Below are 21,937 nucleotides of genomic sequence, written 5' to 3'. Positions count from 1 at the left end.
TATATGTAAAACGTGGCTATAGTAACACCCGTCTGTCAGGTTTTCTTTTGGGGGGGGGGAATAAAATAAGAGAACATTTTAAGGCACTTTAAACATCATATAAACTATATACAGGCTACATAAACTTGAAACACTATATAAATCCTCTTACTGTTATTATTAACTCATCAGATCTTCACAAGAACCCTGTGAGGCAGGTGCTATTCATATCCCCCATTTAACAGATGCTGAAACACTAAGACGCAGAGAGCTCAGGTAATTAGCAAAGGGCTGCACAGCCAGTAGGGGTCTGAGGCAGAATTTGAACTGCACCAGCTAAAGAAGACTGAAGCTGATGTCTAACAGAGGATGGCCCATATACTTCTCTTCCACAGTAATCAAGCAGGAAATTAAGGAACTGTCAAAGTAATAATGAGTGGGGAAAATTAACTTTTGAGAGAGATCACCGGCATAAAGGATAAGGAAATAAAGACATAGGGCAAAAAGCTTGTTCAAAGACTGAACTGCTCCAACATCAAGAGAAGAGCTCCCTTTCCACCCCCCACACAATATTTTCTTACTTGAACTACTAGAGAATAGATGCCCCTCCTCCCTCCCTTTCTTTACTCTCTTCTTCCTCTCCCTCTGTCTCCATCTCACATGCTGCTGCACTCGGGCAACACTGTCAACATTTCACGACATTATATCCAAAACCTTCGCTTGCCGGAAAGAACAAAGAATCTATGTTTTAGTTCCCTCTGTTTAAATAACTAGGCCCGTGACCTTAAATCAGTTATTTTGCTTGTGCAGGCCTCAGTTTTCTCATCTGTAAAATGAGGGAATTGGACTAGGTCAGGGGTAAGGAAACCTTTCAGGCCCTTGGGTGCAGTGTCTTGTCACAGGCCAAGTTGTTATTACGAGTCCAAGTCCTCTTATTAAGGGGATCTGTTCTGTGAAGTCTGGTTTCAGTTGAAGGGCCACACTTGAGGGCTAATCTGAAAGACTGTCACCCAATCATTAACGAGAGAAATGAAAACCAAAACACCTTAGAGATTTAATCTCACATCCAGCCAACGGCCAAAAGTGACAGAAGAGAAGAGTCACCACTGGGGGGTTGGGGAAAGGCACACTAGCACATTGTGCAATGGTCCATCCATCAGAGAAGGCAATCTGAAATTACGCTAAGAAAGTGATGAAAATATCCATATGCTATGACTCAGAGATTCCACTGATTTTATAGATATAGATACATATGCACACATATACACACTACATATATGTATATGTTTATATCTATACACATATATACATACACACACACTAAAAGAAAGTCAATAATAAGATGGTGCTAGATGTCAGGTTACAATGAGTGTGATGTGTTGTAGAGGAGCCCAGCTCTCACCCATATACTCCAGTAATAACCGAAAGAAGGCACCAGATTCAATAAGGATCAAGAAATTCCAAGAGAAAAATCAGTAAGCTACTTCCCCTAATGTAAGACTATACAAAAAACTGGCCCATCACAGTGTTGGGAAGCACCTGAAGTGTGGTCCTGCCAGGAAAGCCAAGAAAAGCTCTGGTAAACAAGTGTGACTAGGAAGGGTCTGGGGAATGCAAGCCCATGGCAGTGCCCTGACTTGACAGGATATGGTGATGGTGGTAGGGAGAAGAGGGGGGGAAGTGAAATCTGGCAGAAATGGCTTGACTAGAGAGACCCTAAGGGGGATGGAAGCTGGAAGCAGGACCCAGTCAAAGGAGAACCAACCACTCTCTTATGCCTACAGGACTATGACAAGGGACCCACAGATATATGAGCAGACATAAGAGCACAGAAATATGGAAAGAACTTGCAAAAGCACAATCAGAACCAAAGAGGGTGTGACTACACCACTAAAGAGTGAGACCAGGGACTGAGCTTGGATATGGCACAAAGGTGAATTATGGCTAGAGTTAGGAATGAAAAGAAAACACCGAACACCAAGAAGAAACATTTTTGATTTAAGAGACTACAAAAAGTAGTAGACAGAAATGAAGAAAGAGGAGAATGTAACTCTACAAGTACAAACAAAGAGAAAAACAGCTTGGTCACAAGAAATGAAAGAGACCCTAGAAATAATAATGCCAGAGATCTAAAAAATGAAATGAGTGAAATGGTAGCTCTAGAAGAAAGAACTGGAAAGAGAACAAATAAGTTTTCTTCAAAAAAAGTAGAAAAACTAAGCAAATCAATGATTTCATGAGACAAGAAATATTAGACCAAAAAAAGGGGGGAGGGAATGTAAGGTACCAACTGTACAAAGCAACTAATTCTCACAAGATATCAAAGAAAGATAAGCTTAGAACAGCTTTACTCTCTAAAAAGTACGACCAAAAAAAAAAAAAAAAAGGAAAAAAAGTCCATTCATCGTAATTTCTTGTTCCTACGGTTGTTACTCAGTTGTTTCTAACTCTTCAGGACCCCATCTTCGGTTTGTCGACAAAATGGATTGCAGTTTCCTTTTACAGTTCACTTTACAGATGAGAAAACTTAGGCAAACAGGCCTAGGGTCAGACAGCTAATAAGTGTCTGAGGTCAGATTTGAACTCAGGAAGATGAGTCTTTCTGACTCGAGGCCTAGCACTCTATCCAGTGCACCATCTAGCTGCCATCATATTTTCAGGAATCATAAATGAAAGCTGCCCAGATTTACTAGAATACAAGGGAAAAAGTGAAAGTGGAATAAATTTGTTAGTGATCTTCTGAAAGAAACCCCAAAGTGAAAATTCCCAGGAATGTCGTAGAACAGGTCAAAGATAAAAATGTGACAAACAACAAGAAAGAAACATGGTCAGGATTACACAATAATTGATAACAACAACTTTAAAGGAGAGAAAATTTTGGAATATGATATTCCAAAAGACAAGGACTTATAGCAAAGAAAAATCTACCCTGCAAGATGAAATATAATTGTACAAGGGGAAAAACTGACCTTTAATGAAAGAATTCCAAGCATTCTTACTAAAACAGATTTCCTGTTTAAGCTCTTATCTACATGAAAACATGGAATCATGGAAAACAAAGAAATCCAGCTGCTTCTGCAATAGTTAATGGGCAGTAAATGCTGCTCAATGAAAATAAATACCAAGTAATGAATCTTGGAGGTGAAGCAGAGAGACTGAAACTTCTACAGAGAAAAAGTATTTTGGCTATATCAACCAGGATGTGAAAGAGGAAGACTGGTAAACTACTCCTAGAGCTTCCTCAAATTCCAGAAATTAGCCAACAGCATATTGACTTTATTAATAGAGAAGCAGAATACTCAACAAAGAAGGAACTAAGATTAGAAGAGTGTGCCTCCTCAAAGACCCATCAGAAAGTACTGATGCAGCATGGTAAGACAGTGGACTGTGATAGTTTAAGAAAGGCAAACATTCTTTGGGTAGGTATAGACCCAGGATTGTGAAGGTAGAGAGAAGGAGCCAATTTCTTTATCTTTAAAAAAGAAAGGCGGTATGAGGCAGTAGGAAGAGCAGTTGATCTGGAGTCAGAGGACCAGGATTCAAATCCTGGCCCTGCCACCTGTTACCCATAATGACCTTGGGCAAGTCAATTTACATTTTGGGATTTTTATTCCATCATCTGTAAACTGAAGTTGGACTCAATGTTCTTTAAGATTCTTTCTGGTTCTCAGTACATGCATAACCATAGCGGGAACTAAGATAAGAAGAGACTGACTCCCATAAGACTCTTCTGAAAGTATGGAATGCTAACTAGTGGATTCAGGTAGGTATAAAAGAGGCCAGGATTCTTTAGGATAGACACAGATAAAGTTTTTTGAGGGTATACAAAAACAACTATTATTCTTTTTAAATGAAAATCAATAGAGTAAAATGTAATACTGTGAGACTTGAAAGCATGACAACTCCAGATATGAATCTTAATTCTGATGCTTGTGAGCTGTGTTAAATGAGTTACTGTGGATAACTCACTAAATTTCTCTGAGTCCAAGTTTTCTCAAATATAAAATGGAGGTAATACTGTAGTAAGTACTTCACGGAATTGTTGTGAGGATCAAAAGAAAAAACAAATGCAGGGCACTCTGTACATCCTAGAGAACTATCTAAGGGTAAAAGCTATGGCGATTATTGTCATCACTCTAGTCCGTCTAACACGGAGGTGGCTTTGCACACCAGGAACGTACTCCTGCTCCACCTCTCCTCTCAGAATCAATCACTTGCTCTGTTTAAAATTCTGTTCAATGCACACTTTCTACATCAAGTCTTTCTTGTCCTGTTAGTATCCTCTGCTCCACCCAATTTTTCTTGTATTGTTCTTTGAATTTATTTGTATTTCTTTTATATAGATTCTGGTCCTATTCTCTTCTACCTCGATACTTTTTTACTTGGTGATCTCAACTCCCATGGTTCAATTATTATTTCTAATTCTGATGATTCTCAGATCTACTTATTCAATTCTAACACAGGGCAGCCAGGTAGTACAGCACTAGGCCTGTGTTCTATTAGGCAAAGGGGAGCAGGCACTGTATTCTAGGTACGTAAGATAGCCAGGGCAAAGGCACAGAGATGAGAAATGAAGTACTGTGTGTGAGCAACAGAGAGAGAGAGAAGAGCAGTCTGACTGAACTGCAGAGTGTGGCACGGGCCAATGAGTCTAGAAAGATAGGTCAGGAAAAGGTTGTGAAGGACTTTAAAAGCTAAACAGGGGAAAGAACAGAGGGAGGCTCCTTGAGCAAAGCAGAGAGAGAGTCAGCATTATAATTAAGGAAAATCACCTTAGCAGCACTATTTGGGATTGACTTGAGTGGGAAACATGAGACAAGAAGGCCTCTTAGGAACATGTTGTACTAATACAGGAGAAATGCACAGGGAGCTGAGGACAGAAGCTTGGGAAACACACAAAACAAGGGTTATGATGGGAATAATTATTCCTCAAAAGAAACTGAGAATGTTCCTCAATTGATAAATGGTCAAAGTATATGAACACGCAGTTTTCAGAGGAAGAAATGAAAGCTATCTATAATCAAATGAAAAAATGCTCCAAATCACTACTGATTAGAGAGATGCAAATCAAAACAACTCTGAGGTACCACATCACACCTATCAGATTGGCTAACATGACAGAACAGGAAGATGATAACTATTGGAGAGGATGTGGGAGAGTTGGAACACAATTCATTGTTGGTGGAGCTTTGAGCTGATCCAACCATTCTGGAGAGCAGTTTGGAACTATGCCCAAAGGGCTACAAAAATGTGCATACCCTTTGACTCAGCAATATCCCTTCTAGGACTGTATACCCAAGAGATCATAAAAATGGCAAAGGGTCCCACATGTACAAAAATATTTATAGCACCACTCTTTGTAGTGGCCAAAAACTGGAAATCAAGGGGATGCCCATGAGTAGGGGAATGGCTGAATAAGTTGTGGTATATGAATGTAATGGAATACTATTGAAATATAAGAAATGATGAACAAGAGGACTTCAGAGAGGCCTGGAAGGACTTATATGATCTGATGCTGAGTGAAAGGAGCAGAACCAGGAGAACTTTGTGCACAGCAACGATCATAGTGTGCGAGAGTTTTTTCTGGTAGACTTGGAACTTCGTAATAATGCAAGAACTTAAAAAAAAATAATAATAATTCCCACTGGTTTTCTACGGCAAAACACCTTCCACACTCAGAGAAAGAACTACGGAATTCATTTGCAGAATGTAGCAGATGTTGTGTATGTGTGCATGTGCGTGTGCGTGTGCGTGTGTGTGTGTATGTGTGCGTGTGCGTGTGTATTATGTTTTGATTTGTTATATGATTTCTTCCATTTATTTTAGTTCATCTATACAGCATGACTACAGTGAAAACATATTCAATAGGAAAGTATATGTAGATCGTATATAGAAGTGTATGGCGTCTTGGGGAGGGAGGGGGTGGGGGGGTAGGCAGTGGGTAAAAATAAAAGCTTTTTGGTAGTGACTGTAGAACATTTAAAAAATAATAAATAAATAAATGAATGAATGAATAATAAAAAAGAAGCAATCAGGGAATAGTCCCTTTAATGAGCAAAAGAGAAAAATAAGTAAATGAAGCTGGGAGGGATAGAGCAACCATTAGTATTAATAATCACTCTGAAGCCAGGAGGGTCCCAAAAAGAGCCATTAAGTGGAGTTTGGGCAGGGACCTATTGTTGTGCAATGTATTGACTTCAGAATGCACTGAGTTTATGGTTTGGGGAAAAAAGCAAGGAAGGGAGGGAGGAAGGGAGGGAGGGAGGGAGGGAGGGAAGGAAGGCAGGAAGGAAGGCAGGCAGGAAGGAAGGAAGGAAAGAAGGAAGGGAGGAAGGAAGGAAGGAAGGAAGGAAGGAAGGGAGGAAGGGAGGGAGGGAGTGAAATAAGGATATTGTGAAGATTTTTCATAATAAAAAATATGGGGAATATTATACTTTCTAAATAAATTTTCTTGTCCATAAGGCCTCTGTTTCTGGATACCTGATTTCCAGGAGTCCGGGACTTTGGGCAGTTGGGGCCCCTTCCTTCTCTTTGTGGTAGTGCTATGGACTGTAGCAGAAACTTGGAAGTTGCTCAGATCTCTCCTTTGATGTTATACTGTTGCCAAACCAACACTGCCAGCTGTCCTTTCTCCCCCTCCCCTTCCCTTTTTACTTTAGTTATAGAATAGCCACATCAGCAGTTAGATAAGAAAGTGTGTTGGGATAGGTGAATATTTCCCAGGGTTTGTCTAGGTTTTTGCACTTAGATTGGAAGTCCACCTCCCAGCCAACGGAGAGGTGGGATAGTAGGGAGGTGGGATTCTCTGCATTAGGGTATACAATGGTATTTTCCCCTTTGCAAGTTGCCTCCCTCTATCAGTCCTGTCGTGGTGAGGGGATGCCCCTTTCTCGCAAGAATTGAATAAATCACTTTCTTCTCTTACCTCGAAAAAAAAAAGAAAGAAACTGAGAATGAATGGTAAGCCAGGTTGAAGGAGAGCCAGGAGAAAGTGCTTTCATGAAAACCCAGACGAGAGAGAGTATTCAGGAGAAAAGGGCAGCAAAGAGTGTCAAATGTAGCAAATGAGTCAAGAAGTATGGGGACTAAGAAAAGATCATTGGGTACAAGAGATCACTGGTAACAATGGAGAGGGCAGTTTTGGTCAATCATTCAACAAGCATTCATTAAGCACTTTGTGCCAAGCACTGTTTCAAATGCTGGGGATCCAAAGAAAAGGCAAAAACGTGGTCCCTGCCTTGAGAGAGCTCAAACATTCCAACAGTGGAGATGACCTGGTTCCATTCATCACTCTCCAGACTTTTCTACCTCCTTGCCAGCAGCATTCACACCCTGGAGATGCTTCTGCCATGTGGCCCTATTCTAATCAGTGCATGTTCCATACTGTGCCCAGGCCAGGTTCACTTCACTCCTGACTCCACTTCTCACTTACTCTCTACCTTACCATTTCCTCCTTCCCTCCTCACCTTTCCCATCTTCATTTTGTATGCTCTATTGCCCCATTAGAATCTAAACTTCTTGAATGTTAGGACTTTCTATTTGCATTTGTAGCTCCAGTACTTAGCAAGATGCCTGGCAGTACATACTAAATGCTCATTTCTCTCTCTCTCTCTCTCTCTCTCTCTCTCTCTCTCTCTCTCTCTCTCTCTCATCTTAGAGGGAAGTCCTTCTGAGAAACAAAGGGATAGAAATTAAGAAAGACCTTGTCTAGAAGACGGGATTTGAGTTGAGTCTTGAAAAAATCCTGGGAAGCAGAAGATGGAAGAAAAGAGGGAGAGCATTTCAGGTATGGGGGAGAATCAATAAAAAGTCCTAGAGCTGAGAGATAGAATATTCTACACTGCTTTGAACAGAAGAAAAAGGCAAGAGGATGTGGAAGGCAGGATGGAGCCAAGTCATGAAGAGTTATAAATGCTAAAGAGGATTTTCTATTTGATCTTTGAGGAAACAGGGAGCCACTGTATTTTACTGAACAAGAAGATGACATGATCGTGAGACTTTTTTTTAGTTTCACTTGTGATGACATTAAAAGCCAGACTATATATTCATTTTAATTCTTCTATGCAACATGACTAAGGTGAAAATGTATTTAATAAGAATGTATGTGTAGAACCTATATAAGATTGCACATCATCTAGGGGAGGGAGTGGGGAGAGGGGAAGGAGGGGGAAGGAAGGAAAAAAATCTAAGATATATGGAAGTGATTGTAGAAAACTGAAAACAAATAAAATAATTTTTTAAAAAAGTCACACTAAAGAAAGTTAAGAAGCATATGAGAGGAGAGAAAGTAGAGGTATCAAGGAGATTTTCCAGGAGTTTGGCTGTGAAAAAGAAGAGAGATATAGAATAAAAGGTAATGCTGTCCAGAGAAGTTTAATTTTAAGGATGGGGTAACTTGGCCCTGTTTGTCACTGTAGGGAAGGAACCAGCAGATAGTGAAAAGAGAAGATGAGAGAGAGAAAGGGTGATTGCCAGGGCACCTATTTTACCCTTGGATAGCTTGAGTTCTTAGGAAGGATTTCCTTATGTTGTTTCAAGGAGTGAAAAAATATAACTGATGTGGAGAATTTATGGGAAGACAAAGAACTATAGAGGACAGGCAGTCATGGATGCATTGCAGCACACATCTTGGAGGGAACTTCCAGTCCATGAGATAGCAGACAGTTAAGTGTGCATCTTTATAGTGAGCTAAAATCTACTTTGTTGTAATCAGTCCTGCTTTTGACCTTTGGGATCAAGGAAAAGAAGTCTAATCCCTCTTTCACAGGTTTCAAATCTTTGAAGGAAGTTAATGCATACAAATAATTTGGAAACTATCAAACAGCTACACAGATGTGAACTATTATTCTGCTTATCGGCCAAAAATATTTAGGCCAAGTAACTGTTTCCCAGGCAGGAAGATGAGAATCTAATATATGTCTTCAGTAAACAGTAAAAGCAAAAATGATGAGACCTACATTTAGAAGATTACTTGGGCACTCACTGAGTGGGGAATGGACTAAAGTGGCAAGAGACAAAGTTTAGAGACCAACCAGAAGGCTAGTATGACAGTCTAGGTGTGAAATGATGAGGGCCTGCATGAGGATTATGGTTGTAGGAATAGAGAAAAGGGGATATGTACAAAGAATATTGTGACGGGAAAAACAAGACTTAGAAACAGATTGGATATGTGGAATAAATGCCAGTAAGGAGCTGACAGTAACACTAATGTGAGAGTTCTCCTTTGAACACTGTGAGTTTGAGATGCCTACAGGATATATAGTTCAAGATATATAACAGGCTATGAGATACAAGGTTAAGGTGGGATAAATCTATCTGGGAATCCTCTCATAAAGATGATAACTAAATCCATGGAAGTTGATGAGGTCACCAAGTATGATAGTATAGAAAGAGAACCGAAGAGGGTTCAGGATATAGCCATGGGGACATCCTCATGTTTTGTTGGTAGACATGACCAACAAAGGAGACTGAGAGGGAAAAGTCATAAAGGTAAGAAGAGAAGAGATAATTCAAGAAAACAGAATGGACAATGTCAAAGGAAGGAAACAAGCATTTATTAAACAGGCACTCTACTAAGCACTCTTCACTTGATCCTCACAGCAGTCCTGGGAGGTTGGTTGGTTGGGAACACTAAGACAAACAGGTTAAGTGACTTGCCCAAAGTCATACCGCTAGTAAATATCTGAGACCAGATGTGAACTCTGGTCTTCCTGACTCCAAGTCCAGTGCTTTATCCAGTGCACCAAGGAGAGGTCACAAAAAGAATGAGGACCAAGAAGAGGCTATTTGGCAATTAAGAATCACTGGGAACTTTGGATAGAATGATTTCAGCTGAATGATGAAGCTGGCAAACAGACTAAAGGGGGTTTAGAAGAGAGTGAGAAGTAGAAGCACTGAGTGTAGATGGCTTTCTGAGGAAGTTTATTCACAAAAGAAAAGACAGATATAGTACAACTATTCAAGATGTAGGATGGGAAGGTTATGACCAGGGGATAGTTTGTTCATCATTAAGGGAAGGTATAGGTTGTCAAGGTCCACAGGGCTTTGGCCTCAGGGTAGAGTCCTTTCACCACCTTAAGCAGTTCAGGCAAGGGAATAAGTACTTGGAGACAAAGGAATGCTTTAAATCTCCTCTCCCTTTAAAGCAGGAGACCCAGCTAGTGACTTCATAGAAGGGCATTTCTCCTTTTCCTTAGAATGGAGTTTGGTAGTTAAGGACTAGAATGTTCAAGGAAGGGTGGAATGAAAAGAGATTATAATCAGATAAGGGATAGGAAGAGAATTAAGCAGGTTTTAACTGCATTTCTGAAATAGAAAAGTAAAACCAAGGCAAATGAGTTTCTTAAGCTTAGGGGTGAGGAAGGTCAGAAGGAAGATGGGAGGGAGGAACAGTTTTTCTAGAATGGAGCACATGACAATGTCCAAGAACAATTGTGTTGCCACACTCCCTCTAAACCTCGTGGGATTTTCTGGTACTCACCTGAGGGCATTCAACTCATCATTGGACACAAAGAAGCTCTGATCAACTGTACCAGTCTGAGACTTCAGGATTTTCAGCTCTATATCTAGCTAAAAGAGAAAATATCAAAGAAGGAAGTTAAAATTCTGGTAATTACTTTCAGCCCACACTCAAGCAAAGAAGAGACAAGTTCAAAAAGCACTCCAAATCAATGTCCCAAATGTCCCAAACCCTGTTCTGTGGGATCCTGGAGAATACATTTAACTCACATTTCGGGGGGGAGGGAGGGACCCACAGGAAATCACATTGCTATATACAGAGAAACAAAGATTCTAAAAACCAGATCTCAAATCTGATCTGACAAATTCAAATTCTTCTCCTTCCCTTTCCCCATCTTTAAAATGCCAGTGACAAAATTAATTCATTTTTTGTACAGCTACAAAAGCTCACACTTTCACATCTATATAACTTTTGGAAGATGCAGGGAGTAACCATTCTCACATGCCTCCAACTAGGATTTGAAGAAAAACTACTTCCATCTATTCACATTTTGAGTTAAGCTAGGTCATAGGACTGTCATAAAAATATGAGCCACTGATGTCTGTTATTCTTGTTCTCGTGATAATCAATGGAGGTCAGATTCAGATAGGCCAAAAACAAGTTCCTGTTCTACTACAGTTCTTTTATTTTTTATATTTGGTGTACTATTTGCACAGGTGGATGAGGGGTTACCTTTTTGTAATTGAACAAAAGTAGTGAAGCAAGCTTAGCTCCTGTAGACTGACTGACAACATCACTGAGATACATTAACAGCAGAAAGTATGACAGGGATGATTTGTACTTCATCCAATTCCCATGCAGGTTTGATTTATTATACAAGATCTCTCTATTTTGAGAGCTTTTCATTACAAGGAGTTTGGAGCTTATGAGTATTCAGCACAGCAACATCTAGCAAAACTGTTCTTGAATTTTTATGGGTAACTGTGAGGAAACAGGTTTGTCTGGGATGATGCTCTAGTTCTAGTACAAATTATTTGTTGAATTCTGAAAGGCATTTTGAGGTTTGTATTCATAATATGGAGATATTTTATCTTAGTTTATAAAGAATAGAGAGCTTCAGGTGTATAATTCTTGCTACTGGATATTATCTTTCTAGGTATTTTGTAGGTAGTATGTTTTTGTAATTCATAGTGCTATGAGCATTTAACAAAAGCTGTTAGGAAAAACAGACAGCAGTCTGGCAGAAATTAGACTGAGACTAACACCTCACATCATACATCAAGATAAGTTCCAAGTGGATACTTTACCTAGATATAAAGAGTCACATTAAAAACAAATTAAAAGAGCCAGGAAGAAATTAGGCTTCAGATCTATAGATAGGAAAAGAGTTCATAACTAAATAAGTAATAGAGAGGATTGCTCAAGATATAATGAATGATTCTCATTAAATAAAATTTAAAAAACTTTTGTACAAACATATCTAATGTTTCACTGATAAGAGTCTCACATACCAGATAAATAAAGAAATTATTCAAGTTCATAAAACTAAGAGCCATTCCTCCATAGACAAATGATTAAAAGGTAGGAGTAGACATTTTACTAAGGAAGAAATGCAAGTTCTCAAAAACCATGTTAAAAAAAATGATGTGAATCATTAACAGAGAAATGCAAATTTAAACAACTTTGAGATTCCATTTGATATCCATCAGACTGACACAAGTGCCAAAACAAGGAAAATGACAAATCCTTGTGGGGTTACAAGAAAACAGGCCATTTTAGTGCAATGATGATGGAGCACTGAACTGGTCCAGCAATTCTGGAAAGAAATTTAAAACTATGGCCCCAAAGTTCCTGAACTGTGCGTACCCTGTGACCCAGCTATGCCACTGCTAGACCTGCACTGCAAACAGATCAAAGAAGGAGGACAAGGACTTATGTTACCAACAGTATTTACAGCAGCTCTTTTTTTGGAGTAGCCAAAAATTGGAAAATAAGGGGCTGTCCTATTGGAGAATGGCTAAATTAATTATGCTACACACAAACACACACACACACACACACCATATCTATCTATACATACATACACACATACAGATATGTATATGTGCACGCATATGTGTGTAAGAGAATAATACTGTGCCATAAGAACTGATAAAAACAGATAATTTCAGAGGGCAATGAGAAGATTTCTACAGAGTAAAAGGAGAAAAACTAGAAGAACTTATCCAATGACAACATTATAAAGAAAAACATCTCAGAAAGACTTTAGAACTCTAATCAATGTGATAACAAACTAGGAATCCAGTAGTCTATATCTGAAAAATGGTATGTACTCACATCCTTCCAGAAGGGAAAACTTAAAAAGCAGAAAGACATACATTTGAGCATGACCAATGTGAGAACTTGTTTTGTTGGATTATATATGTTTATGATAAGGGTTTTGTTTTTCATTTTGCTGTTGTTAATTCACTGGAGTAGAGGATAGTAGTAGAAACAGGTTGTAAATATATCTAAAATAAATCTATTCCAAAATAAGAAAAAAGGGGAAGAGTTAGACTGGGCAGGAGAGGGGGGAACCTTGTGGTGACATGTTGCATAGGTTCTACCCTTCCTCTGAAAACCTGAATTCCACAACAGATCCAGTCTCCTGAGGGAAGCACTGTCTGTAATTCTAGTGGAATGACAATCCACTCCATTTTTGTAAAGACACCTGCATGACAATCACTTGTCTGAGGCTTTTTGTTGACATTTTGTTTGTCTTTATGTGGATAGTACCCATGTTGGGCCTTTTGGTTTCATCACGGGATCTTAGCTGTTTCACATGCTTACTCCAGAGGTCAAGGAATATTGGTTATTATAACTGTGATTATTATCTTCCACATTATCTCCATTTCATCACTTCTGACAGGGCTCAATGACTGCTCCAAAATCAGGTAACTATGTGGCTACTGATGCTCATATTCAGCACCCTACACATAAGCCCTTGGAATTTGTGTGCTTTGCTGTTCATCTGTCCTCCCTTACTTCCCCCCCATAGTTTTAACAAGCTTCTGTCTCCTATTTTTGGTCATTCAAGCAACAACAGATGGGATAACACTCATATCGGAGAGGAATATGGCAAGGTGCTCTGCTAGTAATTTACGAGCCACTATGATACATTTGAGAAGCTACAGTTTCAGTCAACTCCCTTAACATAACTGTTCTGTCATTCAATACACTAATGGTCTTTGTATATTTATGTTCCTGTGTCTGGCATACATAGGCATTTAATGTTTACTAACTGAATGATGATTAATACAACAATGGTGTATAGAACACAACCTTACTGTTGCAGAAACCATAGCAAAAATATTCATAATTATAGCTCTTATTTCATAAAACTTCATAGTTAATAAATTTTTTTTCACTACAGTGACACTGAGTTGGAAATATGAATTGCAGTATCCCCAATACATAAATAAACTGAAGGTTAAAGCCCAAGTGAAAATCCAAATTTTCTGGCTCCAAGTTTATTGCTCTTTGCACTAAACCATTTTAACTCAATTAAATGAATCATTTATCAACTCCTTACTACATGCAAAGGGCTGTGGTAAGTGCTGAGACTAGGATAAGCATGCCCATGATGTCAATCTTTATGTTTACTGAACACACAGAAAATTATGCTTTGGTATTTGTAGTGTTTTGAGAATGTGGCGAGAGATTCCTCCTGTAGATAATTCAGAATATGCCAAAGGAAGAGCCTTGGTTCATATTTCTGCATTTCGCCTTTCCCAGGTCTATCCATATTCTGAAGAACATTGCTGCAACTCACTCAGGAAGCAGAAATTCTGAATGAAAATGTTTGCTTCATAGCATCTTTTAAATATTTAAATTTTTATTTTGTCAATCCTGTCTTCAGAGTAGACATAAAGATTAGACAAACGTTTTATTGAACTAATCAGGGTTTGCAGCTTCGGTGTTTAAGATGGGAAAGCCAGTCTTATAGAAAATGTTCACCTTGTCTAACACAACACTCTCCAGACCCTAGGGTTATGCCAAGAACTCAGGATGCTCTCTAAAAGAGACAATTCTCTTCAATGACATTCTCTTCGCTCCCTTCCTTCTTCACAGACGGGATATCTCAATTGTAGACGTACCCTTTATGAACACCTTGTAATTATTTAGATAGAAGCTTATTAGGAGGAGTAATAATAGCTTTGTTGCCTAGGAAATCAGGCCTGCATAAGCAGAACTTTCCAAAAAGCTTCATACTCTACTGCTGAGGTAGTTTGCAAATCATCATTACTTGATGGGCAAAAAATAATTTTGTAATTAGTTTCTTCCAACTTTCCTAGTAAGAGAAGCTACTAATGGCAACAACAAAAAAAAAAAAGAACCTGCCTCACAAACAGACTTTCAGAGAGAAAGGGAGGAGAAGGAAGGCTGCTGCAGGCGTCCGGCGCTATCAGCCTCTTCTCCCTCAGTGCTTTATTCGTTTGTAGCAACCGCGACTAGTAATTACATCTCTTAATTTAGGAGAGCGAGAGAGAGAAAGGAATATAAATTCATGTATTAACTTTAGAGACTGGAAATGGAGAGAGTGAACCTACTCTCCAGGAGATTATATTTGGAAATGAAATAGAGCGACATTTGGTATAAACTTGAAAAATTGCTCTCTTTAGCAGCAGCAGGAGCCAAAAGACCACAGAGCCAACTGTATCTGAGAAGAGGCTTAATGTGAGAGGTTATGTGTAAGGCGTGTGTATACATTTAAATTAATATTATACTGTACTCACATGTGATCATAATATAGATACATACTACCCACTTCAAAGATAAATAACAATTTCCTTCTGGATCCTGTTTTTAACCAGTTAAAGGATCTAGACATAGTCCTAACCAACCACTCAGTGTGAATGGAGCGTGGGATTCTAGGCAGATGTGATCCAATTCATTTTTTCATTTTTAAATTCTCATCAATGTATAATGATAAGTATTTTAAACACACACCCAAAAAAATGGATCATATCAACCAAGAATCCTGGGCTCTGCATCTACGAATATATAGAGCTTTTAACAGGCTGAAAGCTTAAATATTCTTCTAACAAATAGGATCCTGAAGGAAAATTTGATTGCATCTTCTATACAGTGTAAAAGTGTAGTACGTTAGGAGATTTCATAGTTCCTTTTAACAAGTGTTAAGACAATAGCAATAAGGATTTGTTTCCTTTGGGTAAAAGGAGGCACAAAATTAATTTTGTACTGTTTGCCTGGGAGTAATGGTATTTTGGTCTTCAGCAGCAGGTTGAGGGAAGTAGATGTGGACTGATGAAGGGAAAGGTAGGTGTGAGACACAGATCTGAGTAAGGACTCTGTGGAACCTAGCAGACTCAGCTCTCATTTATTCCTTCTGCAATCCATCAAAAATATTTTTGAGTGTCTTTGCCCTGCACTTAAAATGGCATATCTCCCTTTTCTCACAGACCTCACAGTCTATTGGCAGTGGATGGGGTGCATCTGAGGGTGGCAGTGGCCAGAAAAGCATGCATATAACAACAGTAAATCAGTTATGAACTGTACATCTAGTCAGTAGAAACTATCACTAGCAATGTAAAGGCTGGCTTATTTCCAACACTTTAAGCTTTGGGTGTTTCCCCCAGTCAATCAATTAACAGTTACTGTGGACCTCCAATTATACTACAACATACAACAGGTGCACTACAAGGGGTGCTGTTAGGCTATCCCTATGACAGTATAAGTCTTTTTTTTTTTCTTCTGAAAAACCTTTAACAGGATTTCTAATGCTGACATGATAGAATAACAAGGCTCCTTTAGGAGGCTGTAACTTGTTAGTGAGAAGAGAAAGGAAGGAAAATGAAGCCTGTTGGGAATTCTCCCTTGCAATGATGGCCGGTAGCCACTGTAACCAGTAAGCCTGATGTCTGGAGTGCTGAGGGGAAGTGCTGTGTATTTTGTGTCTAAAGCTGGTCATGAAGATCCTGTAAGGGCACTTCTCTCCATTCTTGCCTTCAAGCAGGCTGCCTCTTTTCAAGTCAGAGTTTTCCAGCAATTTAAATATTTCTGTATTTAAAGAGTTCTCTGAATTGCTTTGAGACTGGCAGGCTAACACAACCTCTGGGTCCACCTTTTCATTCAGACTCGACAGAGCTCGCTACTTATTTATCTTGGCTTTTTACAAACTACTTCTATCCCTGGCAGCGTTCTCCCTGCCTCAGTCCATGGTAAAGCCATCCACTGATATCTTAAAATGGATTTGCCACTTGCATTTCCCCCCTTTCTATAACCTCATTTAAGGGAACAGTAGTAGGGGCACTCTCTCACTATTATATATTCATACATTTGCATCTGTAACACTGCTCTTGGCATAGGGAAGGATTCTATTTCCCACAGCAACTAAGCAAGTCCTGAATATATGCTTGTATCTGTTGTATACAAAGAAGCCAATAACTCTAAAGCTGGTTATTTCTGGAGTCAACAGTGAATATTGGTAATAAATAAGGCATTTATTATTTCTTAACTGTAAGTGGCTAGCTCAGTGGTTTCCTGGGTCCCTTTTAAATTTCAATCAGTACATAATAAATGTAGGAGGACAAGGAAAAAGTGCAAGGAAGACTGTACATTACTTTAAAACTATTTTCTTCTACACCTCTGACTCTCCAGGCAAATTCCAAGAAATGGGCCCCCATAAGGTTCTTTTGTGAGAATCACAGACTTGGCTCTTAAAGCAGAAGTGAAGGACTGGCTCACATTCAGCAGCATGCTCTAAGGCCAATGTTGCCCAAAATACTGTTAGATTAGAGAGGGCTCTACAACCAATGGGGAAAGGTATTTTTATAAATCAGACCTAGAGAACTATTATAAAAGGGAGGGAATAGCTATTCTAGAAAAAAATAGCCTGAAGGAATTAGGCCTTGGAGATATTAATAAAGATAAGTCTTCATCCCCTTAATCATCAGAATGAAGGATGGTAAAACCTAGAAATAAAATTAACAAATGATATCTTCTGTAATTTTACCAATATCCAGTTAGTTCCTAAATTTGAGCCAGAGCTCACTACAGATCACTCCCTATGCAAATCATCCCTAGACTGAGGATTCAAAGGCAGTGTGGTCATAAATAAAGTGTCACCCCAGAAACCACACACGTCTGATAACCTATTAGTAGACAACAGAGTTTTTAACATAGACACAAATAAAAGGAACACATATTGGAAACCACCAGAACCACAAGCTACTTTATCAGTCTGAGTAGTAACTGACTGGACAGAAGCAGTATAGCAAACTAGGGCCCTACATTAGTAGATGTCCTAGTTGTACCATCTCTCAGACATAATATCCTACAACGGGACATGGAGCGTTGGGACTAAAGTGCCCCTTTTTATGACTAGCCAACCTAATGTAGTCACTAAAAATCATGTTAATTTTTCATTTATATCATGTTAGAAAATGTGTGTTATAATGAAGACAATGTCAAGGGCACAGCTAGGAATAGATAGAGTGCTGGGCTTGGGTAGATGAAAATCTGATTTCGAATCTGGCTTCAAACACTCGCTATGTGACCCTAGGCAAATCACTTAATCTTTCTCAGCCTCATTTCCTCAACTGTAAAATGAGGGGGTTGGACGTGACAGCCTATTAAAGTGCTTTCTAGCTCTAAATCTATGATACTGTCATCCTATGAAAATAGGAGAGTGGCAGTAAATGTGAATACAGGAAAAAGAAGAGTTGGAGAAAAAAACGGTTGTACTTCTCAAGGCAAAAGAGACCAACTGTTTTACTGAAGGCCTACAACATAGCAGGCAATTTGCTAAATGCTTTAAGAGATATTACTTCCTTTGACCTCACAACAGGGAGGCAGATTCTATTATTTATCACCATTTCCAGCTGAGGAAACAGAGGCAGAGGGTAAGTGACTGGCCCAGATTCTCACAGCTAGTAAATGAATGGGGCCAGATTTGAATTGAAGACTTCCTGAGGCCAGACTCAGGGCTCTATCCTGGCTGTCCCTGTGGCCAATATACGCATTCCGGTTACTAGAAAGGTGTACATCCTGATGGAATGTAGGTATTTCAATAGAACTAAGCTGCCAAATCCCTTAAGATTATCCAACTCCCTTTGACCTGTCCATCAAACTATCTCATTATTCTAGGTACTGAATATTGTCAGGGGCATGACCTAGTAGGTGGTTATAAAAAATTTTATCTCTTACTAATGACTTAAATAAATTAGCAATGTGGCTTATGAGTCAGTCTCTTCTGATTGGGTTAATGAGAACTGATTTTCCAGTATATGATCACTCCTGAAAAAACTGATAACATCAGGATTCTGAAAGTACAAAGAAGACAGCCATGTGGTGATGCTAATAAGGTACAGAAAACCTGCAGGCCCACTATGCCAGCCTCATGTGTTCCTACATTACAATCATGTTATAAAAAACTAAATAACAATAATATTTAGACTCAATCACCTGTTGCACATATTGTATCAACTAAATTAGAAACCTAGAAGTGAAACAGTAGCGTAGGCTAGGAAAAATGTCTTCTATTTCTTTTGTATCTCTCTCGGCACCTACTATAGAATCTCTGTACGTACTAGGTATTCAATGGATACTGGGTGTCACTAAAGTCTTTGGAGAGTTTTAAGCTTTAATTCAGAAAAGCAGCTTTGGATCTGACAGGTGCTAGTTGGAAGAAGCAGATCCAATAAGTTTGGTGGCAACAATCGATAGAGAGCCAGAGTTGGAGGCACGAAGATCTGGGTTCAGATCTGACCTTGGACACTTACTAGCCGTGTGACCCTGGCCAAGTCACTGAATCTCAGTAAAATGGGTAATCTATAAAATTGGAATAATACCAGCCTCTAGCTCTCAAGTCTGTTGTGAAGATCAATACAGATAATAACTTTAAAGGGCTCTTAGCACAGTGCCCGGCACATAGTAGACACTACAGAAAACCTATCATTATTATTATTCTTAGATTAAAATGCACTAACATGTTTGAGACACATTGTACTTATCAAAAGAAGGAAACTTCTTAAAGAGAGAAATCTGACTTAAAATACAGAAATTAAAAATAATAATGTAAAACTAACCTTAACCCATCAACTTATCTCTGATACTCATCTATAAATATCATCATTGTGTGTTTTATGGCCCAAGGAATAGGGACACTATTGCCCCTTCTGTCTTTGCCAGCCAGCACTTGGGCATGACGCATGGTAGACACTCTTTCTAACATCACAGCATCACTCTGCTTTTTCTTTATAGTTCCTTTTAATAGTATTAGTACTTTACTCTTTCCCATGACATGTAAAGATAGTTTTGAACATTCATTTTTGTAGAATTTTGAGTTCCAAATTCTTCTCCTCCCCCCTCCTCAAGACAGCAAGCAATCTGACATAGGTTAGACATGTACAATCACAGCATGGGTGAATCCACGCCTGCCTAGGCTCCTTGCTACCTCAACAAGGCACTGATCATAGAAACTCGGAGAAGGAAGAGACCACCAAAGACATCGAGTCTGATCAGTTCTGAAACAACAGATCCCCCGCAGCAGTCATGCAGCCTTTGCTTCTGTGCTTATCACTTTCCAAATATTAACATCAACTCCTCAAACTCTCTAGGGAGGATGCCCTCCCCTCCCCATTTTAGCTCCACCTTGGGCATTGTTTTCCTCCATTAGAAAGTAAGCTCCTGGAGGGTAGAGACTGGAAATTTGCTTGTGTTTGTTTCCAGAGCACCCTTAATAAGGATGTCTGGCCTTGTCTTGCAGTCTTTCATTGAGAGGGACCCTGCTGTCTCGTGAAGCAGTCAATTCTGCCTTTGGCTAGTTCTAAGTATTTAGAAGTTTTTTCCTTACATGAAGCCTAAATCTGATCTTTGTAACTGCCACTCTAGTATTGTCTTCTGGGACCAAACGGGAACAAAAATAATCGCTCTTCTCCACGACAGTCATTCAAATACTTGATCATGGTGACCACGTCTCCCAAAGTCTTCTCCAAACTAAACATCAGCAATTCCTGCAAATGATCTCGTAGTAAGCATTTAAATATTTGTTTAATTGCAGCACGTATGCATTTTTGTCCCTCCGTATAGAGTTTTAAGGTAAAAAGGAACATGAGGGCTTAAAAGGCAATATTTTTTATGCCATATCTCCTTCTTGCTGCAGAAAAGCAAAACCCCTTTGCCTCTTTTTTGTACTCCCAATACATCTCATTCTGTGCAGCTTAATACATGAATGCTGAAGGAATGAACTGATGACTTTTTCTTGACCATTGACTCAAAAGGGCTTTGGGTATCCTTCAGTCACAGAGGAGTCATAAAGACCCAAAGCTTCCGGTTGTGCAGTGGACCATGGAAGGAAATAAAGTCTACTCAGATGCAAAGAATGGTGACAATGGCAGTCCCTTGGAAAAAAACTAGGATGATGGGAACTAAGCTATGTAGAATCATCTCTGGATTTCAGTGTCCAGAATGTATTTTCCCATAATCAATACTACCGTGGGGCAGCGAGGTGGCACAGTGGATAGAGAACCGGGTCTGGAGTCTGGAGGCCCTGGGTATAAATCCAGTCTCAGATACTTACTAGCTGTGTGATCCTGGGCAAGTCACTTACCCCTAATTGCCTCCAAAATAAAATAACAATAGTACTATCTTATGAAGTATTTAGATTCCACAGTATTATTGGTTATCTTAGATATATTAAGGGTTAAGTAAAGTTGCTGACTGGCCTGGGGATCTAAATCACCATTATAACACTGTTTCTATGGGGAAAAATTCTAAACAACCAACTTACAAGAGAAGTAAATTGGGGACTGCTTCCTATCAGAATAGGAATTAACCTGCTACTAAATAACTCACTGCACCATTATAATTAACCTGTCACTGCTGTTAAATAACAAAATAAGAAAATTGGTGAGGTCCTCATCCTTCCAAAGCTTCCTCTGGTAATCCATCCTGCTTTCCTGCCCACCAAGCCCCTTATTTCAAAACCTTTTAATTTTTTATCCCAAGAGATGGTGATTTATTGAGACACATCAGCAAATAGGTGGCAGTAGCACTCGAGGCCAATGCTACTGAGAAATGAGGGATACACTGTGTTTACCTGCTCTCTATCACCAAATGCCAATCTTGGATTCTTCCCAGACCTTTTCCTCCTCCTCTTGGGGAGGAAGGACAAACAACCAACACTCTCCATGAAATTTAACAACAAACATCATCCTAGCCTTCAGCAGAGATGGGGAAAAGGGTATCTAAATGAATGTTTTCCTGATAGAGCCAGGTTGAAATTGATGTAAGCTGCCAGTCCTCATCCCTTCCATTCTTGTCTCTTGGAATTATCTAGAGTACTGGTTTCCCAGCTTTATCCCAGTCATCTGTGATGGGCCAAGCTAAGAAGAAAGATAAGCATAGTAATCAGAAAATTGAATGAAGCATTTCTTGATGTGATAATCTTACTGGACTCCTAATATAAATGATCATTTCCCTCACAGGATGGCACAA

The 21,937-nt window shown here is 39.2% G+C and overlaps 1 protein-coding gene across 2 annotated transcripts in view; it reads right to left on the bottom strand.

The window, feature by feature from the left end:
* MAD1L1 (mitotic arrest deficient 1 like 1) overlaps positions 1–21,937 on the bottom strand; it is an 852,423-nt gene that overhangs the window by 367,510 nt on the left and 462,976 nt on the right. For both annotated transcript variants that reach the window (XM_072597719.1, XM_072597720.1), the window contains exon 14: positions 10,460–10,548. In XM_072597719.1, coding sequence (XP_072453820.1) covers positions 10,460–10,548 — 89 coding nt within the window. The remainder of the gene's footprint in view (positions 1–10,459; positions 10,549–21,937) is intronic.

The sequence above is a fragment of the Notamacropus eugenii genome, chromosome 3, assembly GCF_028372415.1.
Source record: "Notamacropus eugenii isolate mMacEug1 chromosome 3, mMacEug1.pri_v2, whole genome shotgun sequence".
In the NCBI taxonomy this organism is placed as follows: domain Eukaryota; kingdom Metazoa; phylum Chordata; class Mammalia; order Diprotodontia; family Macropodidae; genus Notamacropus; species Notamacropus eugenii.
The sequence above is the reverse complement of the archived record's forward strand: the minus strand, read 5'-3'. Positions and strand labels throughout refer to the sequence as shown.